This window comes from Apteryx rowi, unplaced genomic scaffold, assembly GCF_003343035.1.
Source record: "Apteryx rowi isolate R43461 unplaced genomic scaffold, aptRow1 scaffold_488, whole genome shotgun sequence".
NCBI lineage: Eukaryota > Metazoa > Chordata > Aves > Apterygiformes > Apterygidae > Apteryx > Apteryx rowi.
The window spans coordinates 370800-396829 of NW_020450747.1; the positions used below are offsets into that span (position 1 = coordinate 370800).

The 26030-nt window shown below is 43.0% G+C and overlaps 1 protein-coding gene across 7 annotated transcripts in view; it reads left to right on the forward strand.

The window, feature by feature from the left end:
- Positions 1-26030, forward strand: part of DPF3 (double PHD fingers 3) — a 192778-nt gene that overhangs the window by 77297 nt on the left and 89451 nt on the right. For all 7 annotated transcript variants that reach the window (XR_003255654.1, XM_026078770.1, XM_026078771.1 and 4 more), the window contains 2 exons: positions 20045-20205; positions 25349-25456. Coding sequence is in view for 6 of the 7 variants with exons in the window: in XM_026078765.1 (XP_025934550.1) it covers positions 20045-20205; positions 25349-25456 (269 nt within the window). In the remaining variant the exon portion in view is untranslated. The remainder of the gene's footprint in view (positions 1-20044; positions 20206-25348; positions 25457-26030) is intronic.

Consider the following 26030-nt stretch of genomic DNA (forward strand, 5'->3'; position numbering starts at 1 on the left):
ACCAGTGGCAGTGAATTTGGCCCAGATTGCCTTTGACTAAAATTTGTTGTTTTATGTCTCATGTCCTGAGGAATGCTGAATGAGATTTGATGTTTTAGAAGTGGATGGAATCTTCCGTGTTCAGTGCAACATACTGAGACACACACACGTGTAAGCACAAACATGCTCACGCATGTGTACGCATATTGATTGCTTCCTGGGGACATTCCCAGAACTGAGACATGCTTGCCAGGTGTGTTTGCAAGCCAGTTCTGTCTGCGTTGTGTGTATCAGAGCAGCACAGGGATGCTCCACACAACTGCTGCTTGCCTTGTGCTTGCTTACTGTATATCCCCTTTGTATCCTGAAGTGGAAACCACAGGTTAATCCCAGTCAAATCCTGTAAATGATTGGCACTGTTGGACCAGACACAAAAAAATTCCATCTTCTGACTTAAATGTATTTACATACCACAGGTCATTACAAGTTGGCGTTCACCTTTGTATCCATTCCCACATGTCAAAGCATGGATATTGGTTCATTTTTGCTTTTACTCCAATATTTCTTCTGTTTCTAGGTTTCCTTTTTAAGAAAAAAAAAAAAAAAAAGCCAAAGGAGTGATCCCCATGGGCCTTGACATCTGCTGCCATCATTCTTACTGACTCAAATGACACCTAGAGGAGGAGAAGGAACAGTCTGGCTGCACTATCTTGTTGTTTCTCTTCTATGGGCCCCCACCCTGCACCCTCCTGGGCCAGAAATCCACTAACTAGCTCCTCCTGACTCCAGCTGTCATTTTTGCTTTTTATCTACTCCTGTCTCAAAGAACCAAATGTCATCTCTTGTTGTTCTCTGAGCTGAGGTCAGAGACTCCTTATGCGCCTTACTCTGATCAAGGATTTTCAACTGGGAGTGTGAGTGGTAATCAACTGCATGGTTGGGGAAGGGGAGAGATTAAATCTGAGAATTGCCAATGATTGCCCCACGTGAAGAGCAGTGGCTAATGAAATACATGCTCTTATTATGCTCTTATGATTATTTTATTCCCTTAGTGACAGTAAAATGCTATCTGTAGCAGAAAGGTAGGACAAAGTCCATCCTTGTTTTAGCCCTGTGGTATCTGATGAATGTTCAGTGGGGTAGAATTTGGTAAAAGTAGTTTTGCARTGGTGAGTGACTCATGTTTTCAGACGCTCTCCTTTGGAGATTTCAGGAAAGGGAGAAAACAAATCAGAGATACGTTTGTGTTCTAAATTCAGGACCCGTTTTTTTTCAAACAAGGACAGCCATTTTTATTTCCGGTCTTGACTCCATAGCTGAGGGGAAGTCATTATAGGGTGTACTGGGATGGGACTTCTAGTACATCCTGATGGTTCCACTTCATCAGCCGGTTTTGGGGATGTGCTGGCTGAATGGAAGTGAATGGGGCTGGAAGGGCTCCTAGTGCTGCTTTAGTCTCAACTCRGTGTTTATTTTATATCTGGTTTATTCAAGGCTGAATCAAGTTTGTGGGATTGCAACAGATTGCAAACTGTTAATTTTCATAGTTAAAGGAAGGCAAAAGAGTTAACAAACAGGCTAAATGATGAGAAGTATCTTTAGATTGATTAAATTCTTTCAGTGTTAGAGGTCTAAATGATCTCCTTCAATACACACTTTTTAAAGTCTTCTAAGTCCCTCTAAAATGTCTTCTGCTGTTACAGAGCTATAGGAAGAGCAGTTTCTGAATCTCAAGTTTCAGTTGGAACTTATTGATAAAGGATTCAATCAAATGCTACATCCTTATGCTCCACAATCTGGGGGTATGTTGAGCCATGCCTAACTTTTGACAGCATTTGGATGGACCTGTTTATACAGTTTTGAGGTCTGATCATCTCTTATATGTATTGTAATTTGAAAGGAAGGATGGATAGGAGGAGTCCACTGCCCTAGAGCTGCTTGTCAGTTGAATAGCCTTCTTGATCTCCTCCTTGCCTTTTTCTGTAGCACGGGATATGGATCACCTCCTGCGACCATCTGAGCACATTCACCTCATGAATCCTTTGGGATTGTGGATGCCCTGGTAAACTAGTGATGGCTATGAGCTTCTTTTTTCTCTTTCTGGAGCAGATTATAGTACTGGAGATTCCCAGTCTTTTTTACTGTAGATCTTAAGGTTTTATAGCATAGTGAGGATTTGCACCAAGGTTTTTGTGGACCTTTCTGTGCTAGATCTCTTGTACATTGTTTCCTGGGATTTCTGGAGACTGGGTTCAGTGTTCCAGTTTGCCATTTCTAGTCCTGAATTGTTCAAAGAGTCACAGTCCTTGCTGTATGCTGTTCCATTTACTCCTCCTTTTTCACTCTTTCCATGTCATCTTTCCTTCCTTACTCAAATTTGCCATTCCTGGTGGTATTGCTGGTTTGTCCTGTGGGAGCCATGGTGAACAGCTTCCCCATTGGACTGATTTGGATTGATACTTGTCTTCTCAACACATTCATCTTTGAACAGATGTCTCAGTATAACATAAGTTTAAAACCATTTTTAGGAAATACCACTATACCCTACACAGGCAAATACCAGCACTGAAGCCATGGCCTCATTCTTTTTCCACCTCACGCAGCCTTTTTACCTGAGTAAAATGAGTGTAATATGCTAGCAGAAATCTAAATGGTGTACTCAGTGCATGCAAGTTTTAATGGCAACCAAGTGTGAAATCAGATGGGGAAATGCTGTTCCTGAAATTCAGATTCAGGCCTTAAATCGAGAGTGCAGTTAAAACATAATTTGTCTTAATTTACCTGTCACTGCAGTATTAAATGCTTTAGAAAGTCAAGTTGTATTTTTTCTGCTTCTGCTTTTTTCTGTGGTGTTGCTGTACTCAAATGTGTTGACAGTTACAGCAGCATTGAAAGATATTACTAGAATAGCCAGTTTGGTCCTTCAGGACATAACATACACGTTTCTTTAAGTGAATATAGAACATATAACACTGAAGAAAGCAGGTAACTGCAGAAACAAAGCACTATATTTTTACTGTTCGTTTCAGAACACTTAAAACTTTCTAAAAAGTGGTTATCATTAGAACTGGGTCCTCTTCCTTCTGCAGAACCGCATGTTCTGTGATTTTTCTCCAGTATTTTATCAAGGTACTCTGTTTTATGAACGTAGAATTACCAGAATGCAAACAAGTAAACAAAGCTAGACAGAAAACATGCAACACAGAGATTTTGAAAAGTCTCAGTTTTCAGTTATTAAAAACAATGTTAAAAACATGCTGAAACCTCAATCCATAGTAAATTATATCCATACCTGCTATCACCTCAAATCCTCTAGGAATTTTTGCCACAGATGCTTACCAGATGCTGCAGCTCTTTCCAGCTGTTTCTCCACTTTGGGATGCATCAGGCAAATTGAGCAACCTCATCAGCTGATGAACAAACTTATGAAGGGTAAAATGGAGTAGGAGCTGCTTAGCTGAAGTAGGAAGAGACAATTTCATTTGAGATGATGCTGACTGAAGGCATACATGCCAACTGTGTATCAGCTTGCTTAAGACTGGATGTTCATTTTCTTTTAMAATGCTTTGTACTTGTCCTACCCCTCCTTCCCCTGGTCCTTTGCCTTATTAGACTGAAAGAAGGAGCATAAAAAAGAGCGCCATGCACTTATTTGTACAAGTACRTCATTTATATAAGTGCATCATTCTATTTTAATTGAATGTGCAAAAAGTCACACAGAAAGCAAGAGAGAGGTTCCCTCAAGTGTTCATAGCCCCCACAGCAAGAATACTTTGCAACTCTTCCTATCTGAACATAGAAAATGTCAAACAAACACTGGGCATTCTCTGCATTCAAAAACCAAATGTGAGTTCCTACAGTTCCTCATGAGTAAAATATTCAGTTCCAAGTCATAGATGGCAGCCTTATAAACAAGAATCCATGTGACAGTGATTTATTTGTAGTGTGTATGTCTGACCATGTACAGACAACATTATAGGTCAGTGATAGTCAAACGTGAAAAGTTTGACTCTTGAATGGACTCAGAGGAAGCAATATAATCACCAGGGTGTGGTGACCTGATGCTGTGCTGTGCTGTCTTTGTTGCTTTGTCATCATTGTTGCATATTGATGGTAAGCTATGAGCAGATGTCTTAGTGCAGTGTCAGATCATCACACCGTGATTATCTTGTATTTTCTCCCTAACCCATTCTGATCACTGGTAAAAAGAGCTGCTTCCCATCTCTCCATCTTTCTGCCCCTCTCTCTGACTTCAAAGAGTAAAGAACAATCCCAAATGCTCTGAAATATTGGCTAAGCCTTCTTGTTTGTTGAGCAAAGAGAATCTTTGACCAAGCCTACATACTCCTCCAGTACCTGCATGTGATGTTTTAAAGAACTCAAATTGAGCACTGTTGAGTTCTGTTATAAATTAATTTTTCTTCTGACTTCCAGGAAAATGTCCTATGTTTCACTGGGTTGCACAGTGCTTTCTGCTAATCATTTTCTTTATGCAGAGAATGATTCAGTGTGTAACTAGGGTGCATGTGCGGTAAGRGAGGGTTGTTCATCTGCTGCTTATAAATCCTCCAAACAAAGAATCTCTGAAGGGCTTTTCTCTTGTAACTCTCACTGAAGATGATGAGATGTTTTAGCATTCGCCACATGTGGCTTAGGGTTCTTTTTGGGGAGAAGAGAGAAGGGTGTGCATTTGAAGAGAAAGGAGATGGTCATTCTATTGCGCCTGTGGCAGAGCCAACAACGTTGCTGTCAAACAGTGGTGGTTCCTAAGCAAACTGCATCTGGAAACCCCGGTCTAGGGCAGAAGAGACATTTATTTACCTCCCTGCTCTGTGGTCAGCAGCAGCTACACCAAGATGATTCATCTGTGTGTGGTGGCCCRTAGAAGCAGGAGCCTTCCACACTCTCCACTTTTTTGCAGATACCTCTGCTTTCTCCCCTTCTCAGCTGCTGCTGATGGAGGGACTCTTCCCTTCCCCCTTCCATTGCTTTGGAGCTGTTTTCCTGCTCCTGATGAATGTCAAGTGCTTTGGGCCTGCAGCCCAAATGGGTGAGGGTTAAGACTTGCATCTACCCCTGAGACAGAGTGGAGCCAGTAAAGATGGGTTATTTTAAATTGTGTGGTGACAGGCCTTTTTTCCCTCCCTTCTTGTTCCCAGAGGATGGCTGGGGAAGTTCATTGTGCCAAATGCTTGGAGTGTGTTTTTTCTCCTCTTCTTTCCCCTTCAAAACAGAAAGAGAAAACTTTATGCTGTGAATTGTGTTAATTGGGGAACATAAATCCAGACTGTAGCGCAGCACTGCTGGGACTGGGCACCTGTTGAAGTTTAATGAGGGAAGAGCAGCTTTCTTTTGCCCTCCCCGCTTGAGCTCTCCCCACATGAARTTCTTTCTTGTGGTACAGACCTGTTCTGATGGGAGTACGAAAACGTGAGTGAAAGTGTGTGTGTTGGTCCAAAGGTTCTCACGGGACTGAAAGCAACATGCGACTCCTTTAAACCAATACAGCCAGATAGAGGTTCTCTCAGGCACAAGTTAGTTGTGTTGTCAATATGGGAAAAAGAGAGAGATTCCTTTGGGTGCCAAAGCCACTGTCAGAAGCGGCTGCAAGCCCATTTGGGGCAATCCACACTGCAACAGAAATTTTGATTGTCCGTGTGCCCTGACCATCCTTTTTTGGATTGATGACAGGGTCCCATGTAGGATGATATATGACTTTTTATTCCTCTTGTAAGGCCTGATGTTTTCTCAGAAATTCATGATGAAATATTCCCTTATGATAAATGACTGGCTGAAAAGATGTCTCATCACATCCAGAACACAGAACAAGAATCCTTTTCCTTCTCCCCACCACGGTGCTGGGAATAAATTGGTGCCAGTCAGCTTGTGCAGTACGTACTGGAGTCCCTTACGCAAAAAGCCAACCTGGGAGGGCCTTGATCAGAGCATGAATGGGAATGTAATAACCCACTGAGTATAATAACTCATACTTTAGCAGAGATGGACAAGCTCATCTGAGATGTCTCCAGACCACGTGCCAAAAGCAAGAGTTGCTCTTTGACACTGATACTTGAGGAAGAGAACCAAAACACCTTGGGAAAGAAAGGTGACTAGGGAGGGTAACAGAAAGAGACCTTAGAGAGAGGGCCCTGCAAGTCCCAAAGGATTATTAAAACAAATACTGACTGGTTCTGAGATCTGCAGCGAAAATATAGTAAAACTTGCTCTCAGATAAAAATGCTTCTCTTGATGGTGCAAGACCAGTGTTCATCCTTCAGCTTTGGGTAATATAACATTACTACAGGAGGTATTTTAACCAGCTGGTAATATTTTACTGCTTTTGCCCTCAAGCTCATCAATATTTGCATAGCATTAAAACTCTTATTTTTATCAAGTTCACCAGCTCTTGCTGATGCAGCACTGAAAGTCTGGAAAGAACCGCTTGCTTCTGCTTTGAGGGATGGGATGAAAGGTTAGAAGGGGTGGATGGTGATTGCATGAGCAATGCAGGTCAGGTTACTGGTGGATTCCTCTTGCAAGATAAGTGTGAGCCCTCTGAAAGGTAATTATTGGAAAGCCTAAATTCCTGAGATAACCTGTCCAAGAAGAAATACTGACAGGAACAGAGGCCGTGTGTTAAAGGCTAGCCATTACTGCAGGGCAACGGGCTAGCCTCTATCTCTCATTTTTTCTGTAACCTTTCTGTGCTTTGATAGTTGACTCCCTCAGTTCTTTTCCTTGAGTTACTCRTCAGACTTTTCCTAGGCCTGTTTACAGACCACTTTGATGCTAGTCTCTGTTCTGTTCTAATTGGGATGCAGAGAAGTGGAGTTTAGTTCCATGTTCAAACTCTTGTTTGGTTGTTATCTTTGCTTGTCATTGTAACTGCTGTGTTCAGTTAGCTCTTACAGCATGTCTGGAAAAGAGAAGGGTTGCTCTTATATTTCTTTAACTGATTTTGGTATAGAAGAGCTTGAACCATTTTTCAGGGACCACATGGAATCAGCTTTGGAATAAAGCCACTGAATGAAGCAAATTGTTGGATTGCATTTGGGGAAGGAAATTCTTGAAGAGCGAAAAAACAAATTTAAGGAGAAAAAATGGGAAATGAGAAAAGTGCCTTCTTGTTCTCTGTGGCTTTGTTGTGCAAACTGTCTGTGTCTCATCTCTAATGCAGAGATAACGGTACCTACTCTGCTCCTGTTTCCACTGGTTGATTGATTAATGATTGTCTCATGATCTCCAGATTACACTTTTTGTGATCTACAACTTCAACTGCTGCAGTGTATTGCATCCCAGAAAGAAAATGGAAGTAAGGTGTTAGCTCCAAGTAGCTCTGCAGGCAGTGGTACAGGAGGAAAACATCACAGACTGATGTGAACAGACTTGCCCATGTGTTTGTGTTTCTAAGACCTCAACCTGCAAGTGCACTGAAGTATATGCTGTTTGTTCAGCTCTCTGTTCTTCTCTGTTCAGCAAGACATTCAAGTAGCTGTATAACTGCATCGAAGGGGACCTGAGTACACAATGAATTGCTTTGCTGAATCAGGACCTAGTGTTTGGTCAAAGGCAGGGTTCCATTGTGTACCTTTGAGGACCTCAGTGGACAGGCAGGGACAAAAATGTGCCAGAGATCTCCTGCCCCAGCATGATCAGGGTCTGCCTTGAACAACTGTGGTCTTTAAAAACAGTGAAACTGTTCCAAAATAGTAAGTCTCAAATGTTTGAGCAGGAGAGAGGATCTTTTTGGTTTAGTGATAATGGCAGCAAAACACTTCTGCAAGCTTCACTAACTGCTGAGTGAGATGTAAGGCTCTTCTCTTTGCTTTAACTGTTCTACAGTAATAACAACCCCAATCTGATACCTGAGTTAAGGTGGTGCTGAGAACACTAGGAAAGCCAGAAGAAAAACTTGCACAGGGAAAGTGGGTGTGTGAGGTAACAACCATCAAGTACTTGAATTTCTGAAAGCTTGTTGAGTGCTTTTTGACTTTATCAGACAGTTCCACTCATATGCTGCATAAATATCTACTGAAAAAAGGACACAGGTATTTGAAACGTATCATTCCTCAGTGTTAAAGCAATACATGTACGTGCAACAGTGATTTTCTCTGCCCCCATGAGATGTGCTCCAGGTGCAGAAGATCCTGTGCTAGACCTCTGAGTTAGCTCAAGAGTGCTCTCGGTGCAGGGCATTCTTTATGCTGAGGGAACTGTGAGATGCTCTGTTGGAGGACACAATGCATCTGTTTCACCTTTTGCTTCTAACTTCTGCTGTTCCTTTTTAAGGAGTAATAATGATACTTCAGCAGAGGAATGCCCGTAATCTGCTCTGCTTCCATTTAGGGGTTGAACTGGGGGAGGGAGGTGAGAAAAGGAAATCTAATGCACAGTCCTCTTGTGAATTCCCCTGCATAGCATGAGTCAAGTATATCCCTGCTGTATGTCTGTCTGCTGAAGTCAGTAGGTTTATACAAGTGAAAGAACCATTGTTCCCATGCGTTCAAGAGAAATAATAAAGAAACATAACCTTAATTATCTAGTCTCAGRATGACTTTCAGGAGAGCACAAAATATGATTTTCCATTCTAAGTGTTTGATATGTGGTTAATAATTATTAACTGGCTGGAGTAGATCTTTGTGTTTTCTTACATGTGTGTATTGCGTTTGTTATACATATTGTGGCTAGGGAACTGAAAATGCTACCCATTCATGATTAGTAGACTTTTTATCTTTTAAGTGTTCTTGGCTATGGCTGAGTTGTTTGTTTGCTTGTTTGTTTCAAGGCTGACCTCAGAAGCAAAGTAAGCTCTAATGATTATGGGGTTTTATTCTAGAGCTATATAAACCTGTCTGCTTTGCAACTTGYGGGATCATTTTCACCTGAGCAAAATGGATATTTCCTGTAGCACAGGAGTTACAAAGTTTCTACAAAAGAGGCAAATCAGTAGAAAATGTGAGCTCACTCCTTCTTGTTACAGGATGAAGTATCTAAAATGTTGATGTAATTACGGTTTTGTGTGGTGTGGAAGCTTGCCTGTTATTTAGGAACATTTCTGCTGCTCTCCTCCTTCCACGTTTATTTCAGTCTCTTCTAAATTCTACCATCTGGATTGAACAGCATTGCATATTTGTCTAAACAACTGCGCAAAGTGCAAGGGAAATCTTAGCCTGGGAACTTCCAAGAGGGCCAACAAAGATCATTAAGACTAGGACCATGCTACAGAGCTTTGTCGGTTACAACCCTGATGTGGCTAAAAGCATGCAAAACCCACATGCTCCTTCTTGGCATCTCTTTGCCTGCAGAGCTCTGGTGGCGATATGTGGCTACATGAATGATGAGATACATGGAGATACATGAAAAGGAATGCTGTTGTCAGCTTAGCTGATGTCATTTGGGAGATGATGTAACTGTGATGGCAGGGAAAAACTCCTTTTGTTTGTGTTTTGCTGTGTCTCCCTAGAGGGCTGTGCTGGCTGAGTGACATAGCTATAGCCACTGATTGTGTGGATGGGCTTTTTCCCTTAACAAACGGGTGTGCTACTTGAAGACTATTCCCCTAGCCTGAGCTGGCTGTACTGCTGGAGACTACCTCTGGTGGCAGAAGGGGTTTTGAGACCTTACCCTTGGCTACCGCAGGCAATGTCAGCTGGTCTTAATATACCAGATAGTTGTACTGCTATTCAGAGGGACCTAAACAGGCTGGAGAAATGGGCAGAGAGGAACCTCATGAAATTCAACAAAGGGAAATGCAAAATCCTGCACCTGGGAGGAATAACCCCTTGCACCACTACAGGCTGGAGGCCGACCTGCTGGAGAGCAGCTTTGCAAGGAAGGACCTGGGGGTCCTGGTGGACAACAAATTAAACATGCATCAGCAATGCATCCTTGTGGCCAAGAAGGCCAATGGTATTCTGGGGTGCATTAGGAAGAGTGTTGCCAGCAGGTCGAGGGAGGTGGTCCTCCCTCCCTACTCAGCCCTGGTGAGGCCACATCTGGAGTGCTGGGTCCAGTTCTGGGCTCCCCAATACAAGAAAGACATCAACATAGTGGAGCAAGTCCAGCAAAGAGCCAGAAAGATGACTGAGGAACTGGAGCACCTGTCATAAAATGAGAGGCTGAGGGAGCTTGGACTGTTCAGCCTGGACAAGAGAAGGCTCGGTGGGATCTCATCAGTGTTTATAAATATCTGATAGAAGGATTTAAAGAAGACAAAGCCAGACTCTTCTCAGTGGTGCCCAATGACAGGATGACAGGCAATGAGCACAAACTGAAACACAGGAAATTCTGCTTGAACACAGGAAAACACTTTTCACTGTGAGGGTGGTTGAACACTGAAGCAGGTTGCCCAGAGGGGTTGTGGAGTCTCTATCCTTGGAGATATTCAAAACTCAACTGGACATGGTCCTGGGCAACCTGGGCTGACCCTGCTTCAGCAGGGGGGTTAGACTGGATGCTCTTCAGAGGTCCCTTCCAACCTCAACTATTCTGTGTGATTCTRTGATTCTGTGTGGGGTTGCTCAAACTGATTGAGTGGCTTTGCCAAAAGTTAATCAAGGAGCAGTCACACAATTGTTACTATTGGAGGGAGGTGTGGGAGCAGTAAGCTGTAGGAGACAAGCAGCAAAAAGCAGCAGGGTGGGAGGGAAGGGGGTGATATTTTTAGCCAGCACAGCTAGAGCTAGCTAGCAGAGGATGTCTGTGTATGACCTGAGCATCTTGTAATATAGACAGTGCCTACAATAATCCCCATGAGTTATTAGCAAGGTGAGTGCAGGGTGTTACCCCTGTTCTGCAGGTGAACTTTTAAAGCTACAAAGGTAGAGTCATGTTTAGAACTCTAGTTTGCTGGCTTCCAGGTGCCTCATCAGACAACAGATTACAATTTTTACTAATCCACCTTTSTCCTGGATGTAGGAATGCAAAACCTAGATCCAGTGTGGGAAATCAGGACTGAGAGAGCTGAATGGATAGACTTTGCTTTTGACTGCAGCTGGGCCCAGGGCCATGAACACTCTAGAACAAGCAGACTTCTGGTGACCCCAAGCCCCTGCAGCCTGAGATACTTCTTTAAAAAAACATATTTTTATAAAAATCTCTTGGATGTTGTCATGTCCCAACTAATATTGTTGCTGAAGTTTTCATTAGTTCATACTTTTAGTGATTGGAGAGAATTAATGACCTTTTGGGGAGGTAGGACCAAGCTGAATTCTGACTGCTGTCTTCAGATACAAAAGAGGTCTAGGTTATCACCTTTCACACTTGTAGTTCATTTAATTGGATGATGCCTCATCTCTTTAAAACAGAAWCCCCTGGCCTGAGAAAGAATTGATGCTCTGAGATATCCCCAAGGAATCTGCCTCTGAGATTAACCTAATTGGTCACTGTGCTGAGTCTAATAGAGATTGTATATAATCTCTGTCTCTGGAAACATCCTAGATATCTTGGTGTATGGCATGGAGAATGCTGCTGTTATCTCTCCATGGAAGTAGGCAGAAAGAATAAGAGCAGATGTGGGCAAATTACCACAAGTACCAAGGTATAGTTGTTCACAGCCCAGTACATTMGAACAGGGCCAAGAAATTCATCTTCTGATATTAACTCATCTAAGCACACATCATCTTGTACCTTACACAGATACTTGTTGTATCTAGCCAGCAACTCTGCATGTTAACTGCTGAGTAAGGTAGGCATAGTGATCCCACCATTTTAGCTCAGAGAGTTGGGAATATTACTGTAGGCCTTGTGGGGGGGCATGCACAGCTGCAGTAGGAGGAACACTTCCAGCTCTGGTCCCTCCTCCTACATAAAGATGGCAGCAGCTCCTTGCCCCAAAAGCCAGATTTGGCCTGCAGGCTGCTGTCAGCAAGGTACCCTGATGTATGATGCTTTTCCTGCAGTATTAATTTATGCTGCTGTCTCTTTTCTTTAAATGGAAATGCTGGCAGAGCTGTTGTACTTCCACAATACTTGTGAGGATGGGGCTAATCAAATCAATTTTCCCCAGTTGTAAGCTATGCCTACCTTTTGTCATTTTTCTTCAGTGCCAGATTTTTTTGCATGAGATACCTGTAGTTTCAGACTGGATTAAATTACGGTGTAAGGCTGTTTTCAGAGTAATGAATTTAGTTCACTCCATAAGGCCAGGTTCTCTGTTATGATTCAGCATCATACCATGATTCAAACAGTGAGAAGTCTAGCTGGTAGGGACTTCCACTCCACCAGGGAAAATCTCTGCTGATAAATACCTGGCAAAAGGGGATTCCTTTGTCCTTCTACATATAGGGGACAGACTAGTGCTGGGTGCCCGCACAAGAATGCTGGAAAATCTCATGTTGCTCTTTCAGTGACCTACGTTTCCACTGGGCCTTTGGCAGAATCATAGCTCAGGGCATCTCCTTGACTGCTCTAACGTCTGGACTATGCCAGTCCTGACTCAGCAACTTGTTGTCAGCTCCCTGGTGGCTCCTGATCTCTTGTACCACATAAAGTCTATGCACCCACATACAGTCTATGCACCTAGCACAGTATTTTTGAACAAATGTGTGAAAGCTTCTCTGTTTTGACCCAGCTCTATCAGATCTTCCAACAAAAGGCATTCCCTCTCCTTACAAACCTTTCCTTGCTTTTATCCTTAGATCATTGCTGCTCCAGCAACACTATGTCTGCTTACATCTGTATACTGCTTTATAGTCTGAATTTTATATGTTTCATACTACTAAAACAATTCTATCAGGTTTCTTTTTTTCCATCTCTCTGTGCTAGGGAAAGTTATACAGGCCTCTTTTTGTGTGTCAAATGGAATTGTTCAATATGTATAGAAATGAAGTAGATGTGCGAATGACTCCGGCTCTTGGAGAGTTTAGGACAGACAGAGGTACATGTTTGTGGGTGTTTACAAAGCTGCCATGCTTACATTAAAAAAAATGAAAGCCCAGAAAACTTGAGTCGTCCTGTAGCCCCCTCTGGAAATCCTGCTTTGCCTATGCTCACATTCACACCCTTTACATCATTAGAAGATGTTGTGCAGGGACAGACTCAACTGACCATTATGAGAAAACTGAATCTGCACATTCCTGCACTTTCTGGCTTGCCCTCGGAATTTGTGGTAGGATTTTGAGCAATTTATTACGCCTCACTCAACATCAGTGAAGCCATTTTGTATTTCTGTTGAATTTAATTATCCTACCTCTCTGGAATCACAAAGGATATATAATTGTAGCATTTAGTTGCTGCCTATAGGCTAGAAAATCTAACTAGAACAGCTGAAGGAGGGGCCCAGTCAGTCCTCTGTTGTTTAATGCCTGACTGTGGTTTGAAATCCTTGTATATGCCATCAAATTTTCTTTTGCTTGGATCTTTTCATGGATCTTGTGTTAGCATCTTGCAATGAAATCTGAGGAATAGCAAAGCAGAATACTTCATGCCTTCTGAGGGAAGGCTCTGGAGCTGTGTGACTGCTGTTTGAAGGTGCTGTGGGAGTCTAGTGGATCCTGGGCTCTCTCAAGCACAGGATTCCAATTGCGGCTGCCATCCTGGGCCCAGAAAGGAGACGCAGCTTTTCAGATGACTTGGACTTAGTCCACTGTGCCCTTTGCAAACAAATAGTGGTGTTTCAGAGTGCATGAGGAGAAAGGAGTGGACAAAAAGTGCAGGCTGTGGAACACTGATCTCTTTGGCTTGCTTTGTGAAAGGATAGGTACCACATTTTTGCATAACTAGCTCTGTTTTCATTGCACCATGCTTATGTATTCTAAGGTAGAGAGTCATAGCAGCCCAGCCTGGATATGAAAAACACACGTGAGCATGGCCAGACCACCACTTGAAAACAGAATTATGATGACTGGAGACAGAGAAAGAGAGGAAGGCCCTTTTGATGACTGTGTCTATTAGATTGTCCACATTAGTATCTGTCTTTGAATCATAAATGATATTAGCTCACAGTTCATAATAACATTTCCCACTTGCAGCTAGCCTCACTATCATCTTTTCTGGCCTCAGTCTTACCCAGCCATACTATCATTGCTTCCAGCATTGAGAGATTTGGAATAGTGCTATCTGCATGAGGGGAAAAGGTACATAAAGCTGTGTGTCATCAACATAACATCTGGCATTGGTGCCCATGTCACTTCATGATATTCCCTGGAGGTTTTGCGTAGATATTAAATAGAAGTGGTGGCAGAATTGAGCCCTGTGGCATTCTTCATCTCAYGGCTCTTGGAGTGGAGGAGCAGCTGCCTGTCATGGGCTTCATGGGATCTGTTGGAAAGGAACAAATGTAGCCAGCTTAGTGTAGTTCTCTCAGCACTTGCCAAGACWTGCGGTTGGTCAGTAGTACTTTGTGATCTGCAGCGTCACAGGCAGCTGATAGCTCAGGTAGTATCTGCATGAGTGCTTAGTTCCAGTCCGTCCTCATGAGAAGGGCCAAGACCCCACTGCTGTTTCATGTCCAGGCTCTGTCATGAAGTTAGACTGGAAGGTCCAGAGTATCTTCTGAAGCAACATCGTGTCACTGCTTTACCACCACACTTCTCAGCTCTCGCCCAGTTTGAAACTGGATGGTAGTGGTGCTGGAGAACAGTTTTTGGGTTTAAAATGTCTTTTTCAGTTGCCATCRCTGTTCCCCACAGTATTGTATGATCTAAAATGTAAGACTAGAGGCTAAAAGTGTAGTAAATGAAAACTCTGTGGTCTTGGGGAGAACATCAGTTTCCACATTTTCCATCATGGCTGGGAACTGTTGCAAACTTCAGAAGGAAAATGCCGCTGCTTTAAGTGATTAGTCATCCCTTTCTATGCTATCAGCTTTTTACTTGCACTGTTGTATAGTGGGCATGGTTTTAGAGGAAAAGGACTAGAAAAGGGCCTGACCTCTGAAGCTGGAAACAATTTGGATTCAAATACAAAGGATCTGGTGGAAATCTAAGAGCTGCCCTTAACGAAGACCAGCTCTTTATTATGCAGGTTTTCCAGGGTCATGTGGGACTGCAGTCATGGGTGAGCTTGACTGGTTATGTCTTTAGTGAGTGCTCTCCTTCCTTAGATCCTCACCTGAAATATGACAGGCAGTGAAGAAAGGGTGCGCTAAATTCTTCCCATTTTGGAGCTGTTGTAAGAGCTGTCATGCACACAAATAGCGTGGACTTTGCAGGATGGGCTGGAAGGAAGGGGTAGGGAGCTGCTCTCCTGCTTTCAAGGCACCCTGAGAGTCCCTTGTAAGCAGGAAGATTCCGAGAGAAACAAATTTCCCAGAAGAGCTAGGGTGAAGCTAGGCTTTCGATTGTTATTGCTGACTTATAGGCCAGGCCAGTTTTTTCTGTTTTTTTGGTTTAAGGCATGCCTAGACAGAGGAGTCATTGCGCTAGGTACTGTACAGAAAAGCAGTAAGTCACAGTCTGCTCTGAAATCCTAGAGTCTGATTAAAGCAGGGATACAAAGACTGAGAGAATGAAAGGCTTCTTCTTCACTGACTTTGCTATTAGCTGATCTGATTCCTGTTATCATAGAAAACCTTAGTTTCTCAACATTTAAGAGGACAGCAACCTAATAAAAGTCACAAGGTCTGATTCTCCATACTGATATATGCTCTTCTGCTAGTGACTATCCGCAAAACTGAGCAGAATTGCCTCAGCCTCACATCGCTGTCCCAGGATCCATGGGACTGGCTGTGCTTCAGAGTCCTTCAGCGTGCTCACCCCACTGACAGCATGCTTTCACTGCTCCAAACCAGATGCCTAGTTTCAGCACTGCCCTTTCTCACCAAAAAAGAGCCCCTAACTCCTACTAAATATATACCTCTCTTGAAAAGGGGCTGCTTATATGCAGCCTACAGGAGATTTTAATAACACAGGCTGTTTTTTTCCAACCCAGAGAGCTTTTATTAGTCAGCCAGAACCAGGTTATTTTAGTGTCCTCAGGCTGGAATGTAAATGCAAAGCTTGCATGTATCCTGGCAGCATTACCTGTCCCGCTGGTCCCAAACATACAGGATTTCACCTTTGTCCCTGCATGAAGGGGCTGTGTTCTTTTTGCAGTGTGCTGACAACTTTATTCTGTATTTTCAGGCATACTGTTTTCAGTGCACTCTGCCTCCCTTGGCCAGTAGTTATTCCTGTCTGCTCCTTGTTTCTTCCCCAGCATCTTTGAAGTCTATGCATATGCTGATGGTTTAATATCATTAATACCAATCTAGACAAGTCTGTGTGACCTTTCACACTCATGTCCAAAGGGAAGAATTGACCCTTGCAGTCAGTCACAGTACAACACTGAGTCATGCATACTTTTCATAAAAATAATGCAGAAAATCCCCATAGTTTTCACAGCTATTATTTTGGGGAATGAAGTGTAGGTCTTCCATAGCAACATAGCTTGGGAAAACTATGAAACATGTAACCTCAGATAATTAATCTTTCTGACATATAATGTACTTTTTACTATTAATGTTGCCTGGTTATATTTTTTCTCTTTGTGTATTTCACTCAGTGAAACTCAGCTGATCTGTTTAAGTTTCATTTGAACTCATTTGCTGTCCAGTCTTATTCCCGCCSTTATCTATTCTCCAGTTAGACTGTAAATCTTCTGGGAGAGGGCTGGGGTTAATTCCACTTCTGTGGCTATACAGTGACTAGCAAAATGGGGCCATACTTTCCTTTGTTGTCCCTGATATGAATAATATGCTCTGGTTTTCCTGCATAAGATAAAAGATTTTATGTTTGGATATGCAAGTACCATATTGAAAACAAAGAAACAAATATCTCCAAGTTAAAGTTCCTTAAAAAAATTAACTAAAATTCAGAATAAGTCAGATTCACTCCAGTGAAGACTAATGGCAAAACCAATCAACCAACCAACCAAAAGTAATTTCAGGGAAGCTGTTCTCCACTGAAATATGACTGACATAAAGAAATATAGTTTCTTTACTTTCCAGTATTTTATTATTCGTCACATTCTTCCCTTCAAAATTAAAGTCAGGGCAAGGCTTCAAGGTCCCAGTACCTGAATACTGACCTTTCCAGTGAATAACCAGGGGGTGGGTTTTTGATCATGCTTGCTATAGTGGAGCCAAAGGTGAGAAGCAAACTTTCTTGAAGTAAGGGGGTGTCTGACTGCTTCTTCTAAATTATTATCTTTTTAAGGCAAAAGATGCATATTTAAAATGTTTAAGATAAATATAATGAAAAAGCTAGACTGCAAGTAGCATAACTCCTGCAAAACTGTGCAAAGACTGAATTTGACCCACTAACTTGGCAGTACAATAACTCTCTGGTCATTAAACACATTAGGCTCTCAAACCCCTTTTTTCCCTCTTAGGAAATTTTAAATTTTAATCTTATAACCCAACCTGACAGTATCACTTAAAGCCAAATATTTAATATTCAAAGATTTATGGATATTTTCAGTCTTACAGGAAGATGGAAACTGAGTTCATCTGCAGCCAGATTTTCTAGCTTGATTGCTGAGATGTGTGGTATTTCTTTTGTTAATAAGGGACGCTTTCTGGTGTGCTTATTCCATTGGTTGGAGTAATTTTTTAGCACAAAGAAAACCTGTGCTGTGGTGACAATTTGCTATCACACAGCTGTGCTCTTCCTCCCAGTAAACTCCTTGGAGTTAGTGAGCATCCCTGGTTTAATATAGGGGGAATCTGACTTAACTCTGCTGAAACTCAAGTGTTTTTGGAAGAGCTGTTAATCTTTGATCAACTGGAGTCTCCTTGTTACTGACTTTGATTACACAAGTGTACAACTTTAATTACAGCTTTTAATAAGCTTTCCTTTCTTCCTAGTCACATTCTTTGCACAGTATGTGCAGCTTATCTTTTCCTTTCTCCTTTGCTCCCATTCCCTCCCCCCACCCCTTTTCTGGAAAAAGGGGACTTGAGGTCATTGCTGGTGATCCTGTGTCCAGAGATATCCCTCCGTATGTCCTGTGCCTATGGCTCACGCCTCCACCCACTTGTATGGTCCAGAGACAGCTCTTTTTTGGCTCCCCTGTAAAGATCCACACCAGGTTTTGCCCAGGAGCTCATGGTTGACAGGGGAAAGAAAGTGCTGTGAGATGCAAGAGTCACTGCAAACATAGTCTGCTGCAGGAAACAACTGGACAATCCTCAGAAAATCCGGTGCAGCCTGAGGATGTACTGATTCCTGTATGTAACTCCTGCCTGTTGAGGATGGTTCCCCCCCCGGAACACTCTAAAATGCAGCGGCTGAATGACTTGTCAGAGTGCCAGAGGGCAGCAGAAGGCCAGAAGGCTGTGGTGTCCAGCCATGGTGCTTGTTCCTCATCCAGGGGCTTGGTGTGCTGGACAGCCTTTGTTCATTAGAGAAATAATCTGATGGAAACCTTGGGAAAGACATATGGACTGATCATAGTAAATAACTGAGGTTATGGCTTAAAACAAGCACAAGGAAATACTTTTTTCACATGAGTTGTATTTCAGCCACGGAACTCATTGCCCCACAGTGTTTTAGGTTTGAAAAATGTATGTGAGTTTAAGAGGCAGTTGGATAGATTTGTGGAAGAAAGGTCCATCAAGGCCTATTAAACATAATGTCCCCAATATGGGGTAACCCGAGACTTGGGGAAATAAAGTTCTGATTATCAGAAGTGAGGAGGAGGTACTGGAGAATCCTCCCTCTGTATTTTACTGTGTTTTTTTTATTCTTCCATATGCCTCTGTTATTGACCCCTGTCAGTGAGAGGATATTGGGCCATGCAGCCCAGAGAAAAGAGTGTGGCTCCCATGGAAGTCACGAGCTGGAACTGAAGGGTCACTTACAAGATGCGAGTCATTCAGAAAACAGACACAGATGGTAAAACAGAGTAATTTGCACCAATTTGACATTCAGAGATGTACAAAGGGAGTATACTGTTAAAATGCCAATTGTGTCTGATGGTAGAGGGTAGCAGGGAAAACAACTAATAGAAGAGAACAGGAAATGGAGCCTCTTTTATCTCTCTGTGCATGCATCCCTTCAGCTCCCTTGCTGTGCATGTTATACTCTTTTTGCACACTAATGAATATCAGAGTTGGAGTAAGTTGTGCTGTATATCGCTCTACTCCTGTTTTCTAATGAACTTACCCTGATGGATAGCTTTCCCAGCTATTTGTGTCACGACAGAGTTTCACCATGACAAAAGATCAAGCATGAGGTTCAGCAGTGTGGCCCACCCACTTTGCAGTACTCCAGCGTGACAGCTGCTTTATGTCCTCAGGGTATCTCTACTTTGATGCTTTTCCATCTTTAGAAAAATTTGGATGGAGAATTTGGGAATCTCTAGCAGGCAGAGTTTTAAAATCTTTTTCTAGGGAAGATGAAGATTCTACAAAATTTTTGAACAAATACTTATTTATGAAATAAGTGACATTAGAACTGTTCCTTCCACCAGGCATTAGAACAAAAGGTTTGCCGTGTTGGATCTTACCAGCGGCTATTGTATCCTGTTGCTTTTGGTGCCTTAAGCCTGACTGTGAAAAGCTGCAGAAGTGTAAAGAGRACGTGTATTCTGACCATTACAGGCATGATCCTAGTTGTTGATGTGGGTGTTTTCATGCCTAGGAAGCACACAACATGGGGATTATGTCCTTTGCTCTTATGGGCTCCTTGACATCAAAAATGCTGGAATGAAGTTCTTCTAAACTTGGTCAGTGTTATGGTTGCTCAAAATATACTGCAGAAGTTGTTACAACACAGATTGAAAAGACTGGTTTTCTGGCTGGGCTGGACAAACTACAGGGAAAGACAAACAGTAGAGCAGGGTCACCATGGTGTTCATATTGCCTGACCCTGGGTCATGGGCCAGTGTGGTTGCACCATTTGCTTATTTAGTAGCTATACCACTACTGAAAAGATCTGTGTCCAGTTCCTGAGAGTCTGATCTTTTGATGGCACTTTCTGCACAATCTGCTTCAGCAGTGTCTTATGTCAGCAAGCTCTTCATGTGTTCAGAGAAAGTATTTCTGCTCATCCATTTTTAAATGAATGTCATGTCTCCTTTTTCCTGGCCTTGTTTGAGGGGGCAGTGCAATATTTCTTAATCTCTGCCCTGTCTCTTTTGACAGACTTGGGGACCAGTTCTACAAAGAAGCGATTGAGCACTGTCGCAGCTACAACTCTCGGCTGTGTGCTGAACGAAGTGTCCGCCTTCCCTTCCTGGATTCACAGACTGGGGTAGCTCAAAACAACTGCTACATCTGGATGGAGAAGAGGCACAGGGGACCAGGTTGGTAGCATTGTGTCTGTGTATGCATGTGCATGTATGGAGGGCAGGCCACTGAGCCCTCATGGGGTTTAATTAATAGAAACTCAAACTTGCTACAGGCCACACAGAAGAGAAGCTGCCTAAACCTCTTTGCCTGCAGGGGATTTCCTTTGGTAACTGCAGAGAGCAGATCCTAATTATTCTCTCTCTACCCAAAGAAGTGATTGCCTGACATGGTAGTTTCTAAGGCTGCATCACAGCAGCTCTTTTAATGCTATTGATCCCAGTTGGTAGCAGAAGACAAAATCCTCTACTCTAAACAGGACTGGAATTATCTTCAAGGTGGACTGGTGGAGGTGGGAATGTCCTGGATGGATGCTAAAAATAAGAAATTATATGGAGAAGAATATAGAGCAGAGGTGAAATACGGAAGAGTCCAGCTATTGGAATGAATGTTGTTCCGATGGTTGGAGATGTAGGTGTAACTCCTATTTCTGCTTTGAAAAGTTACTTGGGTATCAGCTCTGGAGCCTCAGTTTCTTCAAGTGCAGAAAGAATTTGGTATATGTCCTTAAAGAGCTTTTGCTAAGCCCTGTTCCAAAGTTCAATGAGGCTGAAGGGAAAAGACCACCATTTTTTTTGCAGACTTTGGTCAAAATTTCCTTTGTTAGAGTAAATCCATCTGAAATCCTTGTTTTAAAGGCAAAGGGCAGTCACCAGTTCAAAGGCTGGAGATGTTAGTCAGACAGAAGACAGAACTCCTCCTGAGATCCAGAGGGAAATTTGATAGAGTATGGCTCAGTATCTGACCCGTGATTAGCTCAGGGAATGTTTTTTTTGACAACACCAACCTAGGTTTCTTTCTTTTTTTTTTTTTAGAGTGCAGACCAGAGAGTTCAGGCAGGGAGGGGGCTAGGGTGGATGGGCACTGGCCGAAGGATGTGCATATGTGTGCATGAATACATGCCAATTCCTGTAAACTACACTGAAAAAAATAACAAACAGCAACCATCTCCAGGTCTGGGAAGGGGCAGCCTGCTGTTGTGTCCTTGACTGACCAGTTTGCAGGAGGTGGGCTGGAAGGAGCACATAGGATTCCTGGGGACAGACTAAGAAAGCAATTGCTGCACCTAAACAGGTGCTTGGCTGAAAGTTTCCCTTCCCTTTCACAGGGATGTACTGAGGAAAGGATCTTTGCAATGCAATTCCTAAAATTTCTGAAGTAGATTTAGGGGCTAAGTCTTACAGTGCTGTCTGAAAACACTTTCTGTAGTAAAATTCAGCCACTTCTGGTGTGAGAGACAGCAGGTGTTTTACCAGGGCTAAAAATACCCTAAGAATACTTCAGCTGCCAAAACTACCAGGGGAATCTGGGACCACTGAATGTGGTTTATGAACTGGAAGTTGTCTGAGGTTCTGGGCTAACCCTTCTTTCGCAGGTTCCTTTGTTCTTTTTTCATATGAAAATTCCCCATTCCTAAGAGATTATGCTCTGGCAAAATGAGCTTTTCGTTTTTTTGATAATCTGTTTACCCAAGGAATTTCTGTTTTTGTAGCATCTGGTTATGAGTAAGGTACTGCTATTTTTATTCTTTTAACTCAGTCATAGGCAAGTATACATCCACTGTATGCACAAGTAATGTTTTGGGAGGAGCATCTGCTACAAAAATAGGCATAGACAGTCTTGTGTAGGTCTCACTGGTGTCTCTGTACTTACAGGAGAAATCATTATATAGTGTTAAGTCATCAAACCAGGAATCAAGAGGTCTAAATACTTTGCCTTTATAGTCACTAGCTCTCTAGACTACCCTGAGCAAATTCTCTGTGCAAATCTTTCTTTTCTTATCTATGATACTGAACTGTTCTGCAACTTCCTCTGCAAAAGGGGATCAGTAGCAATTTCCCTGCAGGGCTGCAGTGGGGACTAATGGTGGAACATTCTTCATGGAGAATCTTAAGTGAATCAAGCCTCTTGCATCTGTTTGTGTGACCAAATCTGACTCCTTTGTTATTTTGAATTAGAATAATGAGTGCAAAATGAAGCAGCCCTCCTCCCCCATATYTGCTCTGCTCTTTCTTGATTTTTATTAGCCCATTTAGTGCTCCCTTGGGTCTCTTTGCATCATCTATTTTTCGTGGTACCATTATGATGGGTCAAAGCATCCCTCTGTAGTTTTAGCACGGCTGTTTTTAGGCTGTACACAATGCACTTATGCCCGTACTGAATGGCTCTGAAAATTCTCTGCCACCCACTCTGGTGTTTGGCTTGTGTGCTGTGTTCACTGCTGTTTACCATCCCTAACTGGAAAACTGTATAAAGGCAAATAGAAAAGCTCCAGGACCTCTTTTCACTTACAGAGAGTTTAAAAGACAGAGAGGAGAGTCAGAATCCCAGCATATTAACCTGGTTTCTTGCTGTCCTCTTTGTTAAAGGAGTCAGAAAACTGTATCTCATGATAAACAGTTCAGGGTTAATTTCACACAATACTGCACATAACTCCCTCCCTCTTCTCCCCTCCTCCCCCAGCCTTTCACACAAGCTTTGAGTTATGACTCTCCTACACTAATGAGATAAACAACATAACTCACTGCAGGTTCTGCTATTTCCTCTATAAGCAAATGACTGGAACCTTCTCTGGTTGCCCTATAAGGCACCAGAGGGAGAGACAACTGAGCCAGGACCGAAGACAGCAAGACCTGTATATGCATTATTTCCATATGCACTGCAAGATCCACTGTGGAGGGGCTAGTTTCAAAGTGTTCAGAACAGGCCCTTTTCTTGTTACCCCCTCATCTATGTAAGCGATCAAAGATCCACGCGTTATGTGAGCCATCACAGCGGTAGATGGGGGTCAGGGTTGAGAACGGAAGACAGTATTTGATGGATTTGGATCAAGAGAAGATATGGTATTGGTTAAGTTCACTGGACACTGCCTATTAATGAGCAAGGGTATTGTGAATAGGAATAGAGAGCCTTCGTCAAGGAATGTAGAGGTGGATGTTGAAGGTTTGTGGAACTTACGAGTCTGTCTGGCATCTGGCGTGGGCTGGAGGCCCTCTAGGGAAGACGCTTTCCCACCTCCTTCTTTTTGTGGACACCTGCTTTGTTTCACATTGGGCTTTCAGCTTTTTGTGGTTGAGTTTCACTGTCCTGACTGAATCCAGAACTGCTGATTTGTATGAGAATACTCAATAATTGAACCAACACTAACAGATACTCCCCCAAAACTGCAGTGAATCCTTGTTTCTCCCTGTCAGGGACAAATGTTCAAAGCTGTGATGCTTGTGTTTTGTTCAAAGGACTCTTCTGTAGAGGCCTGTGCAAAGGAGGGCTGATTCTCTGTCTCATTGCTTTGGTCTAGCAACCCCCTGTTTCAATGTTATGAGCAAGTTCTTGCACAGCACCTGCTGTAAAAGGGTGAGGCTCCTTGTCTCCACCTCTTTAATGACTCACACCAGACAAGCACAATCTACCCCATCATAATAGCAATTGTTCACAGTGGTTAATGTTTGCAAAGTGCCGTGAAGAAGTGTGTCAAGCACTTTAAAAGTTCTAATTATTCACAGGTTTTTATTCCCAAACCAGTCACAGGCTAGATGTGTCCCTCTCTGAAATGCATCTTTCTTTGGGGTGGGCATATTGCCCAGCAAACTGTGCAGCAACACAGCAAGGGTGTCAGAAGTCCCAGTCCAGTCCTGCTCTGCGCCCTGGAACTGCCAGGACCTCTGCGAATACTCCTTCTCCCAGCCATACCCAGGCAACGCGTTGTGGATGCTCTGTTTATGCACCAGGGCCTGAAAGTGAGTGGAGCGTGCTAGGGGTTTGAACTGGTGCTCCCAACAGCCGAAATATTTCAAAACAAGAGCTTAGGTTTCACTTGCAGAATTTGATTAGCCTGTTCCCTTGAGATGAATAATTTTGTTGTTGTTTCTCTCTCTCTCCCTCCCCCCCACCCACCCAAGTAACAGGATATCATTTATTTTCATTACCCTCATCTGGTTCAGTGAGTCAGTCTTGTTCCTAGGCTGGTACACTTTCCTGGCTGTTTCAGAAGGGCTGGTTGAGAACTCAGGCCATCCTGCTGCCCTTGAGCTGTTCTGCTTTACTGAGACTGCCTCGATGCTGTCCAGCCATTCACAGTTGGTACTGTTTCAGAGATGGTAATGCCACTCCTGTCCTATCTATTATGTGGTCTTAGCTGTTTTCTAAGGGCAATGAGTCTGTAAAGGCAGTCCTGCTCTCTAATGGCTACTGCATAAGGATGGAAGAGCCAAAGCACAAGTGGTGGATAGAGAGGGCAGGGGAAGTAGGGGAGGGAATGAAATTCTTCCAAAATTTCTGGGTCTTGCTGAGTTTCTATTTCTGTCTGTCATGAGCAACTGGGGGAGCTGACAATGCTCAGTAGCACTTGGCATGGTGTTTCCCCTAGTACTGATGCATTCGTGAAGCCCTGCTGTGTTCAGAATACAACAGAGAGCAAAGTATAGCTTGAACACTGGCTAAGGGTTGTCTGTCATGAGAGCCAGAGCAGCTCAGACACAGGCCAGTGATGCCAAATGTGATTCAATAGAGCATGCAGTAATATAAACATTACTGCTCTATCTCCTCCCTCCTTTAAGGTGTGTGCAGGTAATAATGAGACAGAAGAATATGTCTTTAAATAAAAGTCAAGAATTTAAGCAAAAATCCAGAGTCCAAATAGTCAGACCTAACAGACCTTAGCTTCCTGCTGCTCAGGAGACACAAATTCCCTGAGCTGCTCTCTGCACCAGGGCCCTRTGATTTGCCTGTTGGAACATTCTCTCTTCTCTCCCAAGGGGCCCTCTCTGCCCCTGGAGGAGGCATCGCCCCTGTGACCCAGGAGAGCCTGAAATTCTATTTACCCTGAAGAAATCACAAATTATTTATGTGAAGCTCTGGTTTCAGTGAACAGAGTGATGTATGTGAGTGAAACCTAGATTCTCTGTAGGCCTGATCCCTTGAGGTGCTGATGAGGCTCTGGAGTGCTATATGCCTTGAGTGCATAGTTCTGTCTCACAATTTGCGGGATTGAACCCTACAGCAAGGAGATCCTGGGAAGGCAAGAACAAAGATGCCAGAGACAGTGCTTTTGGTTTACAAACTGAAATGTGATTGTATTTCTTTTTTGCCTTTTATCTTCAGGCCTGGCCCCAGGTCAGCTGTACACATACCCGGCACGTTGCTGGCGCAAAAAGAGGCGTTTGCATCCCCCTGAGGATTCCAGGCTGAAGCTGCTGGAAATCAAACCTGGTAGGCATTTGTTTGTCTCTCTCTTGCCTGTGCTGCAGAGCAGCTGGCATACATGCAACCTCGCATTTAGACCTTGGACTGTACCTTTGCCTCTTTCCATCCATTTCTCTTTGCATCTGTTGCATCTTACTCAATTTGCTGTAATGATAACCACCAAAACCTCTGCACGCAACTCACCTCTTATAGAAATAGGTACAACTTGTATTGAATGCAATGGAAGCTGAATTTACCTTCTGTGAATCCTGGCCTCTGCTAATGAATTCATAAGGATGTAAAGAATCAATTCATTACTAATTATTGTCTCGGTGTGTTAGTAATAAAAAAATCTCACTCTGGCATCTCCTGCCTACTCTTTGCGAGGAAGACTGCTATATGTGCAGAATAGTACTGGTGAGATTTTCTGTACCAGGGCTGGCAGCCAAGGGTGCTACTGGATTCTGAACAGCACATAACAATAATTAGTGAGGATATGCCACATTTGTATATGTGTGTATGCTGACATGTGTACCTTAGTCCTCAGGAAGGTGTACCTGAGTCCAGTTCTTTCATTCTTGTCCTTGGTACATTTTCCCCG